The 13,008-nt window shown below is 37.9% G+C and overlaps 1 protein-coding gene across 1 annotated transcript in view; it reads right to left on the reverse strand.

Annotated features, from left to right (window-relative positions):
- Window positions 1-1,429: 1,429 nt before the first annotated feature.
- The window catches only part of OSTF1 (osteoclast stimulating factor 1), a 49,164-nt gene continuing 37,585 nt past the window's right edge, over window positions 1,430-13,008 (reverse strand). The window contains exons 8-10 of the mRNA XM_037851140.1: window positions 8,214-8,292; window positions 5,725-5,823; window positions 1,430-1,963 (exon numbers count right to left, since the gene is read on the reverse strand). Coding sequence (XP_037707068.1) covers window positions 1,905-1,963; window positions 5,725-5,823; window positions 8,214-8,292 — 237 coding nt within the window. The 3' untranslated portion in view covers window positions 1,430-1,904. The remainder of the gene's footprint in view (window positions 1,964-5,724; window positions 5,824-8,213; window positions 8,293-13,008) is intronic.

Raw genomic sequence — 13,008 nt, forward strand, 5'->3', positions numbered from 1 at the left:
TCACCTAGGCTGAATAAACAAGAAGCAAAAATAAATTTTCCCATAGAGTTTCAAACACAACTAAATGAGTTGTCCCATTTCACCAAAGACTCATGCAGATACCTCATTCCTTCCTCACACCCAGTATAGTTAACCAATTTTCTTGAATTTTCACAGGTTTGATAATGTTAAATGCAATGTACAGCAAAACTCCCATTATTCTTTTCCTCAAATACATAAAGATCTATTTCAGGAGTATAATATTTCCATTAAAGTTATCTATGTTTACACAAACTGTACGTCCCTATCAATGTTAAAAAAATTAAAAGTATTTACTTGTCTTCTACTCTAATTACCCCCAGCCCCAAAGCTTTTTGTTAAGGCCAAGTTCCATTTTAAGGAAGAAATCCTTCAAGGTTCTGTAGGAAGAGACGATATTTCCAAGCATTTCATATCCTCAATTTTATGCTTAAGAAGCAATATAAACATTAAATTGAAATTTAATAACATTTGCTTTGAAAATAAAATACCCACTTTTATTAACTCCAGAATTTGTGCTCATCCTTTGCTGTCCCTGCTCATACAGGTTCCTTTTCTACCAAAATTTAGTTGAAGCATTAGAAAGACCTCAAACAAGCTTCTCACATTATCTCTTTCTCAAGGCTCCCACAGAGAGAAAAACCAGTCACAGACAAAGGAAACTCTTACAGAGGCAGTTATGTGTTTCCTGAGCTAACCCACTTCCTTCTTCGGACATTTCCTTCTCTTCACCAGTGTGTTTTTTGAAATTAGCATCGACATCTTCTTGCAAAATACACTTCTGGGCTTAGGGCCTAGAATCTAGGCAAATTCCAATGACCATGTCACGTTTAATGTCACCACTGTAGTGGTACAAAATTAGAACCTCAAATTAAGTATCACTTTAGTGTTACAGAAGGATCCCTATAAAGCTAACTAATATGTTGGGTTTTTTGTTGTTTTGTTTTTGCAAATGAATCAGAATCTTCAAGAGCTAGAGAAAACAAGTGTTATCAAAGAAAAAAACAATACGAAAAAATTTCCGGGCCCCTGGCTACTTCATATGGAAAACTATGAAATCATCCATGATAAGAAAATCAACTTCTTCAACCTTTCAAACTTTAAGTAAACCTTAATGATCTGCTGGGTTTCTTCACACTAAGCATAAACTTGGAGATACAACTGAAAGTATCATAGTAATTATTAAAGTTATATATTTTATTAAAAATGTATTTTCTCAATGATTATCATATTAACTTTAATCAAAGCAGATGTAGAAGGCTGAACAGAAATTTGGCTACTGCGATTTTTTTGTGCTAATAAATATAAAATATAATTCAAAAAAATAAGATAAAATCAGTCCTTACCTGAATATAAATATAAAAAAGTTTTATTTATTTACCAGCAATGACTGACAAGCACAAAACCAGAAGGAACAAAGTATCTTAAAATGTTTATTTTTGTCATAAGAGCTGACAATTTTCTGTTAAGTATTTTGGTTTATTATTATAATAAGCATGTCCCCCTTGAAAAATTCATTCAAAGTATCTCAATCCTTGAGGTAAAGAACTATAACTAAAAAAAAAAAAAAAAATCCTGATTTTTTTAAAGGAAAAAAATTCTTAAAATTCCTTTAGCTTGATAAATAGAAATAATCTCTTTGTTCTACTCTGGTGAACATAAATGCACTTTATACAGCGAAGTATCCAGTCACTTACTGGCAAACCAAAGGTGAGAACCATTCATTTACGCATTCTACTGAAACACAGTGCAATACTGCCATGTTCATAGATACTTTCTTTTTTCATTTTTTTTGTTTTTACAGTTACCAACACTCTTCTGGCAAAGACAAGGTTTTGGAATGGCAAAGGCAACAGAAGTTTAGATCTCAAAGCTCCAGAAGGGAATCAGTCTGAGTCTTCATCATCGAGATAGTCCTCGGCATTGCTTAATGTTCGAACCGCATCTAAAAGGAAAAGGAGGAAAAAGCAAAACAGAAAAATTACCAAAACTGCTTGGATTTTTCCCCTCACTTTCAAAGCTCTTGACAATTCAACAAATCGTCATCTTCCCTCTGACCAAAGGATTGGATACTTTCCCTGAGGTTCTTTTCTCACATTTGCTTTTTGGCTTAACTGCTGAGTTTCTGCAGCAACAGCAGCTGACACATGATTGTCTGCATATTTCTGATACATGCAGAAAAGAAAAGTGCATGGTGCGAAGATGCCATTACTTTATCCCCAACAGAAAGTGAACAGTCACGTGCACCGTGACCAACATGTAACCAGCCACAAGCCACCCCACTCCAACAAAGGTGCTTCCAACCTCCTCTCCACCAGTGACAAGTGCACACAAAGCTTCTGTCAGTCCAAGCCACTGCCTTACCTGAAGGCAAGGTCACTGGGTAGAAAGATAACTGATGAGGGGGAAAAAGGAAAAGAAGGAGAATGAAAACAAAGCAGCTTCAGTTTCATTTTGGAAAACACAGTCAAACAAAGTATATTCAGAAGCAAACGGATGAAAAGAAAAGAAAAAGAAAAGATTTTACATGGAAAGAGCGGACCTCCACCCAAATGTCAAAACAACCTTGGGCAGGATTCAAACAGGAAGACACCTAATCTTAAAGTGTTCACCTGCTCAACTGTCTAATCAATTTCCTATAACAACAGGTTATCCTAGGTATAATTTTTTTTTTGAGAGGGGGGACTGGAATAAAAGTCAAGCAACATTGCTGGAGCTCAATTAATGTACGTTACAGTACCCAGATAATGTCTCTAAATACCATTGCCCCATGGCTCACTGGAAATATCACTGATTCCAGGTACAGGGCAGGAAATGTAAAAGATGGGCCTGGAACCTCTTGGCATGCCATAAAGCAAGAATCCATTCAAAGTCTACTAGAACCATGCTAAAAGGTTCAGGATCCTACCTGACAAGGTTCCCACTAGCTAAAAGATGGGCTCTATCAGTCAGGATACTAACTACAATGGAATGGATTAAAATACATTGAATGCTTTAATATATACCAAAAAGAACTCATTGGTTCCCTTTAGAGAATGATAGGGAACCAAGTCATTATTTTGAAATTCTTAGATAAAGGGTAAAAATCAAGCATTTATCCTGCCTCTGCTATATCAATTATAACTCTGGGTAACCAAACAATTAATGAGAAAAAATTTTTCTTTATAGAACACTCTAGTTAATTACTGGAAAAGGAGTGATAGAAATGGTATGTCACCATTTTGCAACCAGTAGTGAAATAATGGATCTAGATAATGATCATCAAAGGATGGTTAACATCACAGAAAAGTGACAACCAGATATTATATGCCTCTGATAGAAGAACACAATATTCTATATGAAGTATTCTTCCTTCTACCCTAAGATAGATGGTTGATAGACAGACAGACTGACAGATAAAACCTGAATATGATCAAGCCTCTAGATCTAACACCTTTGGACAAAAAATACAGATGACAAAGGAGCATGACAAACACCACCAGAGGAATGAAATCGGCAAAGTCCAGACTGGGAAGTTACAGGCCGACTGACCCATTTTCTTTAATAAATAAATTGCAAGGTTAAAAAAAAAAAAAAGAAGGGATGAGGAGAGGGAGAGGAAACACTGATTTAAAAGAAAAGTAAGAGATATATCTACCAATTACAAACTGACATTATTTGGACCCTGATTTAACTAGACTGTAGCTAAATACATACAGAATAAACAAATACATATGAGATAATGGAGAAATTTGGATAATGACAAAGTACTTGATATTAAGGAATTGTTAATTTTTACACATGCTAATGATATTACAGCTGGTTGGTTTGTTTTGTTTTGTTGTGTTTTGTTCTTTTAAGGAATCTTTATCTTTACAGGTTTAGAAAAATGATTCCTGGAAAAGGAAGGAAGTGTAGCTCTCTGGGGTCTGAGCAGGTTTGGCCTTTTCCTTTCCTACCATGAACTTGTGCATAGTACATACACGCAAGAAACCGAGAACCTTCGCCATACAAGAAACCTTATTCTTCAGCCACAACTCTGAAGGGAGACACATAGCTACAGGAAATCAGTGGCGAAGAAAGGAAGTTAGGCCACAGTCCTACTTCCTGACCCAACCACGGCAGCAAGGAGTAGGAAGAAGTAGACCTCATGCAAAAGTGTCTCTTCCACATAGCTACAAATACAGCTCCTCGGTCAAAATGGAGCTGATAAGTATTTAGGTGATAAATATTTTCTCACTCGCCTAGTAGAACCTACATCTGTCTGTACATGACTAACTAATTACGTTAAAGAAAGACTTGCTCTGCCAGTGAGTGCTCATTTTATTTTGTTGATTCAGCTAAGAGTGGCATAAGAACAGCATAACATTGCTTCTAATAAAGCAAGGAGATACACCGGAAGGAGAAATCTGTTTTCCAAAGGTTTAAAAATTACTGAGAATTCAATTAAAATGATAAAAAAAAAAAACAAAAAAAAAAAACAGGAAAGTAATCAGGATCCCATTACACAAATTTGAGGACTTCAAAGCGATAATGCCTCAAGTTAAAATAGAAACAAATGCACTTAGCTCCTATAATGGAAATTTGTTTTCAGAAAAGTTGTTTTGGTGATTCTCCACCAACATGGGTCAATATGGGTCAGTCTAAACTTTAGACTGTAAAAAGATTTAAAATGATGAGTAGCAATGCAAAAGATAAGCAAAACATGAGTCCTTCGTTATACGAATTTATTTTTCCTAGAAAACAGTGGCATAAAGCATAAATTGTTGGCTTATACTTCAGAGTGGTATTAAAAAGTCAAACTCAAGTTAATAAAGTAAAGTAAGGCTTGAGAAGTGAAAAAACAAAACAGGGATTGAATATTGCCTCCCACCAAACCTTCTTCTACCTTTTTTATTTCTGCCTCTACGGGCTTCCCATGGGCCAGGAGGCGAGTGGAGAATGGGAAAGGGAAAAAGCAGAGGTGGACGCGAGGACCAGAAAAGTAGAGTTCAAGGCACACCCTCTCAGCATTTCTTTCAGGACTCACCAAATTAGAACGAATCCAGCCAGGACACGTTCAATAGGCTGAAGGGTCCAGCTTAGACCCAAAGATCAAATATACAGCCAATCTCTGAATAGTAATCATGAATGATGCCAGTGTGCTTAACATCCTTTTTTCCAAAACAACCATGCAAACTTTCCATTTTTTTTCAAACTTATTCTCCCATACCAATAGTTATTTTTGTGTTTAAAACTGTACACCTAAACTTCATTTTTAAAAGTCACCCATGGTACTATGAATAGACACCAAAATGTTGAACAAAATCTAGAATAATTTTGATTACAATTTATTGATACCCTCATTATCAATAAAAACAAAATATAATTATGGCACTGCTGAATGCATAATTTTCAAAATATTTTAGAGAGAGAGAACCGCTTCTAGACCCATGTCTGAGACCATGGTTTCTTCGATGAGGACTGTAATGGAAATCAAAGTGATTAGAACCTGGTCGCAAGAACAAAAAAAACATACAAAAAATAGCAAAGGATTCATGTGTCTCTTCAAATTTCTGTTTGCTTGAGGGTATTCTATTTTTGAAGACTCCAATTTAGACCAAGGGTATAAAATCAAAGTTCAGAATAACCTAGAGATTATCAAGGAGTTTCCTCCCCAGTACGAAACTGATCCATCTCAGTCATGAAGACACCAGTGGAGAAGGGAAGATCAAAACCACCAAATACCTGTTCCTTGTTTCTTTTTAAGGAGAGATGCACAGGCAGCATTAGTAGCCATGTCCAGAGCCAGCTTCTTCTCATTGTTTCTTAAGTCTGTTCTCGCACCTTTCCCAATGCAAGAAAAGCAAATTAGGTGTTTTTGAAGATAAAACAGTCAGCCAATCCTCTTCCAGCCCCAAATAATCACTTTTGGCAAAGCTAAATAGAGAACAATTCCGTCCCAGAAGTAAATTTTCTCAACACAGTAAAAAAGGAGGATGTCATAACACATTTGGCATTTTTAACCAAGGAGCACAAGTTTTGCTGCACATGTGATAATTATGCTCAAATGAAACAAAGCATTGCCCTTGGAGCCCCTATAGAATTACATGTGAACTCTACAGTGAATATACCAGATTTTGGTAAATCCTGAAATCATCAGGTAGACCCCAATGGTTACATGAGAGTTTGGAGATTATATTCAACATGACTTCTGCCTCTTCTGCTCAAGAGGGTCTTTAGAAAAGACCATGTGGGATGAGCTTGAGGGGAACGGATATTTTATGTATGTAAGTTTACTCTCACGCAAATTAACAGGAGGACAACATAATAAAGCCCAGAGACAATTCACTGTTGCTGTAGTCCATCTTCTATCCACTTTTTCCTTGTCTTTCTGGTGTTAAAAATTACATAAGAATTCATGAATATGTTCTCATTGTTAAAGATACAAAAATACAGAAATATGCTGAACCAAAAGTATAAGTACCATTTCATCCCCAACAAACTCCCTTCATTCCATTTCCTCCCACCTACCTCCAGAGGTAACGATTCTCAACAAGTTGGTGTGATTATGTGCATCAATGGATTCAGTCTCACATATGTACATACACATAATATCATACATGTATTGTTCTATAATTTTTAAAAATATAATATATATATATATGTTTATAAGTATTCCATTGTGTAGATATTCAAAATTTATTTAATTACCCCTCTATTGATGAGCACTTAGGCTGGTTCTAATTTTCATTTTCATGAACAATACTACAAGGAATATCCTTGAACAATATCCTGTTTCCTATATATTTCTGAAGGTAGTTTCTTAGAAGTGATGCTGAATGTAAGGATATGCACATTTTCTATTCTGCTAGTTACTGTCACATTGCTTTTAAGAAGATTTCACCAATTTACACCTTTTGCCACAGTGTGTATACAAGAGTGCCATTTTCTTTTCAACCACCCTCTAAAACCTCATTCTTTGTGTGCTACCAGTCAAAGACTCCTGAGGGCTAACAGTTCTGTGACTGATCATATTCTACATTAAATTATACTCAAGTGATTATTTGTATAATTTCTGTCAAGGTGGGACATTTTGAGACAGTAATGCTAGAGAAGAAACACAACCATTTCCTCTGTCCCTCTTGACCAGCACTGTCCATCAGAAATACAATGTGAGCCACAAATGTGAGCCATACGTGTAATTTTAAATTTTCTGGTAGCCACATTTTCAAAAAGTGAGATTAATTTTAATAATACATTTTATTTAATCCAGTATACACAAAATGTCATCATGTCAACAGGCAATCAACATAAAAATTATTGTGATATTTTACATTTTTTTTTCTTCAATAAGTAGTGTGTACTCTGTTACAGTACATCTCAGTTCAGACTAGCCCCATTTCAAGGGCTCAGTAGCACACATGGCCAGTGGCCACACAGCTGCAGACAGAACTCTTAGAGGGTGCAGCAGTGGTCCTCATGGTGTCTGACCTTTTAGACTTAGCGCTTACATCATCAACATACTTGAAATCAAAACCATCTTCTTTCATATATCCCACGGCACTGCTCAGAGGATCCCTGACAGTCATCATGTGACTTGCAGCTTGGGGGCTCAAACTTCCTATGTTATAATTATAGCCTCCTGGACCAGGGTGTGGTAAGGGATCGGGTGCTCCCTACAATATGTCTGGCCCCCTGTAAGGGTTAATTTATATTTGTGAGACAAGTGGATGGGTGGATGGTCAGACCAGAATTTGTTCCCTCCTGTGATTTGTATAAAGACAGGGAATCTAGGTATACTCCCTCATTCTCTGTACATCTAGCATCTGCTCAGATCAAAGGATGAAATTATAGCCATAGCCATTCTTTCTCATCTATCAAGACTTTCCTGTGGGGACAGGGACCTCAGAACTTTGAGGTCCACACCACACACCACACAACACCTCCTCCTACAGCCCTTCAATCCTACAGAGATGTATAGTAAGTTCTTAACTAAAAAAAGTAACATGTAATTTTAAAGCTTACCAAAGTTGTAATTTATAACCAAAACTTACACAAACAACTCCAATAAGCTCATCTTAACATTACAACTGTTTGATACAAAGTCGAGGTTAAAATCCCAGTTTTAAGATAAAGGAGCCTATTATTCTCCCTACTATTTCAAGTGAAATAATTCAATGTAAACTATTTTTCAGGTTAAGCAAAGAACTGATAAAATCAACCACATTCTTTACCTTTTGCCAGAAGCAACTGGACAATATCAGCATAACCCTTCCAGGCAGCAGCATGCAAAGCTGTGTCTCCCAACTTGTTCTAGGAGATAAAAAGAGAAAGTAGCATTTGAAAAACAGTGGGTGGACTGAAAATGCACATTAATTTAGATTTAATCTAAATAGGGATGTGCTTATTCACTGTTGGTGGGGAAGTAGAATGGTGTAGCCTTTCTGGAGAAGAGTGTGGTGGTTCCCCACGAAGCTAAGTATGTGGGGGCCTTAAGGTCCTGCAACTTCATTATGGGGTATGTACTTGGAAGATCTGAGAGCAGAGACATGAATGGACATTTGCACACTGTTGTTTAAGGCACAGTGTTCATGATTTGCAATGGATGGGGGTGGCCTAAGGGTACCTTGACGGATGAACAGAATGGTGAACTGTGGTGTATACATACAACAGAATACTGAGCGGCTGCAAGAAGGAATAGAGTTGTGAGACACGCAACTAGGTGAATGGATCCTGAGGACAGCATTTTGAGTGAAATACGCTAGAAATGAAAAGACAATCACTATAATGCCTCACTAATATGGACTAACTATAATGTGTAAACTCCGGGAATTGAATCTGAGAGCACAGGTTATCAGGGGAACACTTATTATAAAGGTCCCTAGTTTGTAAGCTCTTACAGCAGTCACCTCTATTCCTGAGTTGTAATGGTTATCTCTAAATCCTGAGATGCTGAGCTGTTTGTGTATAACCTGGTGTGTCTCTGGAACTTTGAGTATCTGAGTTTCACCTAAGACTCAGAGCTAGAGTTTGGTAGCTATAAATGTCAGTATTACCTCATACAGCAACTGTTAAAACAGCTGAAAAAGAGTTCAGACTTCAATTAGAGAGATGAATGAAGCAGATGTGGTTAGGACTAAGACAAATCAGGCCAAAGGAAAAAGGACAATATTGACTGTGTTTTTAAAACTTCAACTTCTGTGAGAGACCAAGGAAGAGTTGGTGCAAGATCTATACTTTCTGTAGCACACTAAATAATTTAACTTGTACGGTCAGTTTATTCCAACACCATAATTACATGGAACTTTGAATAGGAAGTGAGATCTGGTAGGTTTGTACAGGTTAGTGTGAAATCCTGATACATCCCAAAGTAATTTGGGCAGAGAATAAAAATGTATTTGCAGGGCCCCCTTGAGGAACACTGGGGAAAAAATGCAGAAATACTAAACTTCCTCACCTGGGGAATTACTGATATCCTCACAAACATTGAGGATTACCAATTTAGTAGGCGAAGCCCTCAAACTTGGGGCTTGCCCTTGTGCAGCTTGTTACTGCAGAGGAGAGGCTATGCCTACTTATAATTATGCCTAAAAGTTACCCCCAGAGAACCTCTTTTGTTGCTCAGATGTGGCCTCAGTATCTAAGCCCACTTGGCAGGTAAACTCACTGTCCTCCCTGCTATATGGGACATGACTCCCAGGGGTGTAAAATTCCCTGGCAACCTGGGACATGAGTCCCAGGGGTGAGCCTGGACCTGGCATCATGGGATTGAGAAAGTCTTCTTGACCAAAAGGGGGAAGCAAAATGAAACAAAATAAAGTTTCAGGGGCTGAGAGATCTCAAATGGAGTCGAGAGGTCATTCTGGAGGAATTGTATTCTTATGCATTACATATATATCCCTTTACAGTTTTTAGTGTATTGGAATAGCTAGAAGGAAATACTTGAAACTGTAGAACTGCAACCCAATAGCCTTGATTCTCGAAGATGACTGTATAACTATGTAGCTTACATGGCATGACTGTGTGATTGTGAAAACCTTGTGGCTCACACTTCTTTTATCCAGTGTATGGACAGATGAGTAGAAAAATGGGGATAAAAATTAAATGAAAGATAGGGTGGGATGGGGGATGGGATGTTTTAGGCATTCTTTTTTATTTTTATTCTTTTTTTTTTTAGAGTAATGAAAATATTCAAAAATTCATTGTGATGATGAATGTACAACTATATGATGGTACTGTGAACAACTGATTGTACACTGTGGATGACTGTACAGTATGTAAATATATCTCAATAAAACTGAATAAAAAAAACAGTGGGTGGACTGAAAACACATTAATTTAGATTTAATCTAATTAAACCTAAAATGAGAACAAAGATATAGAACCATATAAAATTCCAAAGAAAGACTCAAGAGATGAGACATATTTGGAACATGGAATGACACAGAGGAGTAGAAACTGACTAGGCAAAGCATAAACTAAAAGGTGGAGACCAGCAGAGGGAAACACCAGAAAGAAGCAAACAAATTTGCCTCCACGGAAACTTAGCAAGAATTAGGAACTGGGGATTCCTGGAAACACTGGGGAGGGGAATGAGGCACTAGGGCTATGATAGGTTGAATTATATACTCCAGAAAAAGGCATGCTCTTAATCTTAATCCATTCCTGTGGGTGGGAACCCATTGTAAATAGAACCTTTTGAAGACGTTATTTTTAATTTAGGTATGGCCCAACTGAATCCCACTGCTGGAGGCCTTATGAAGAAAAAGCCACATGGAGGAGCAGAAGCTGGAAATAAACAGAACCCAGAACAGAAGAAGAGAAGACACCGCCATGTGCAATGCCATGTAACAGAAAAGCTAAGGACCCAAAGGATCACTGACAGCCAGCCCCAGAAGCAGGGAGAAAGCATCACCTTGCTGACACTCCAGTTTTGGATTTTTCCTAGTCTCTGAAATTGTGAGCCAATAAATTCCTGTTGTTTACGCCAACCCATTTTGTAGTAATTGTGCTTGCAGCTGGGAAACTAAGCCAAGGGTGAAGTGGGTACTGGTTCAAAGTGTTTATAAGAAGTAATTAGAACCCCAGAACCCCATATCATCTTCCTTTCCCCTTGCTGTCAGATGGCCCTGTAGAGATGGTAGAATAACTTGTCAAGAAATTAACCAGATAGGCTCCAAGTTCAAGGACACTTGGTTCAAGAGAAGTGGCAATAAGGCAAGGAAATAAAAGCAGGGGTCAGGTGACAATCCACAAAGTGCACAGTGAACAGTCAGACTCCTCTCCCAGCTGCCTTTCCCTACCTGACTGCCCTAATGTGCGCAGTCAAAAACATATTCCCAGGTGGCAAAGCTGAACAGCCCCACATGCTGGTGTACTTACTGGCATTTGGGTGTTACCCAGGAAAAACGTGAGGATGTCACCACTTCACAGAGCCTTGGATAGCCAAAGATACTAGGTATTTAAGGAAAGCCGCCAATATTTGAGGAAAGACCAAAACAAACAAAACAAATAGATCTCAGAGGAAAAAGGCACAATACAGTGAATAGATGAAAATTTGTTTTAAAAAATATGATATAGGAAAGAGACACAAGATGATATTGCATCATAAAACAAGAAAAAGATGCTATTTAAAAGGAACAATGAGAGTAAACCAAAGAGCGTCTGATGGGCAGAATCCTAAGATGGCCCTTGAGATCCCTGCTTGCTGATATACCCAACTGTGCCAGTCTGAATGTACTGTGTCCCCCAAAATGCCATTATCTTTGATGCAATCTTGTGTGGGCAGATTCGATTGTAATTCTTTGAGTGCTTCCATGTAGATGTGACCCATCGAACTGTTGGGGATAACTCTGATTAGATAATTTCCATGGAGGTGTGGCCCTGCCCATCCAGCGTGGGCCTTGATTAGTTTACTAGAGCACTATATAAGCTCAGACAGCAGAAGCGAGTTTAGCTGAGACAGACATTTTGAAGATGGCCGTTGGAAGCTGATACAGACATTTTGAAGAATGCCATTTTGAAACACAACCTTGGAGCAAGCAGACACCAGCCACATGCTTTCCCAGCTAACAGAGGTTTTCCAGATGCCAATGGCCTTTCTCCAGTGAAGGTACCTTTGCTGATGGACACTTTATGGCCTTAAGACTGTAAGTTTGTAACCAAATAAACCCCCTTTTATAAAAGCCAATCCATTTCTAGTATTTTGCATTCTGGCAGCATTAGCAAACTGGAACACCAACCCACATAACCGCCTCTCCTTGTGTATGGGTGGAACCAGTGAATAAAACAGGATATCACTCCCATGAATAAGGTTTCTAATCAGTTGAGTTTGAGTTCAAATAAAGGGAGATAAACCTGGGTGGACCTGACCTAATTAGGTGAGCACTTTAAAAGAAGGTGAAGCACCATACTGACGAGCTCCTGCTAGCCTTGAAGAAGAACACAAACAGCCATGTTGTAAACTACCCATGGAGAGGGTCAATTTCCAGAAGCTGAGGGCCTCGGTCTTCTAGGCCCAAGAAACTGAATTCTACCAACAACTCGAATGAGCTTGGAAGAGAACCTAAGCCCCAGATGAGAACCCAGTCCTGGCCAATGCCCTGATTGCCGCCTGTGAGACCCTGAGAAGATAACCCAGCTACAACATGCCTGGAATTCTGACCTACAGAAACTGTGAGTTTGTGAAAATTTGTTATGAAGCATTAACAAATTAATACAGGGCTCTTGGGAATTAAAAAGATAGTCAAAATAAAACAAAAAGAGGAAGGTGAGAAAAGCTCTGCAAAAAAACAGAAATAATTGAGATTCAATCCAAGAGATCCAACATCCTACTAATGGACATTCTAGAAACCAAAAACAAAGAAAATGGTCATACTTTCTACAAAAATTTCCATAAAACAGCTATTAAAAAAAAAAAAAAAAACACAAGATGATTTTCCAGGCTAAAAGCGTTCACCATAATTACTGGGAAAAGACCAACACTAAAGCACTTCATTGTGAAATTTTAGGATTCCAAGGATAAAGTGA

Source organism: Choloepus didactylus, chromosome 10 (assembly GCF_015220235.1).
Source record: "Choloepus didactylus isolate mChoDid1 chromosome 10, mChoDid1.pri, whole genome shotgun sequence".
NCBI lineage: Eukaryota > Metazoa > Chordata > Mammalia > Pilosa > Megalonychidae > Choloepus > Choloepus didactylus.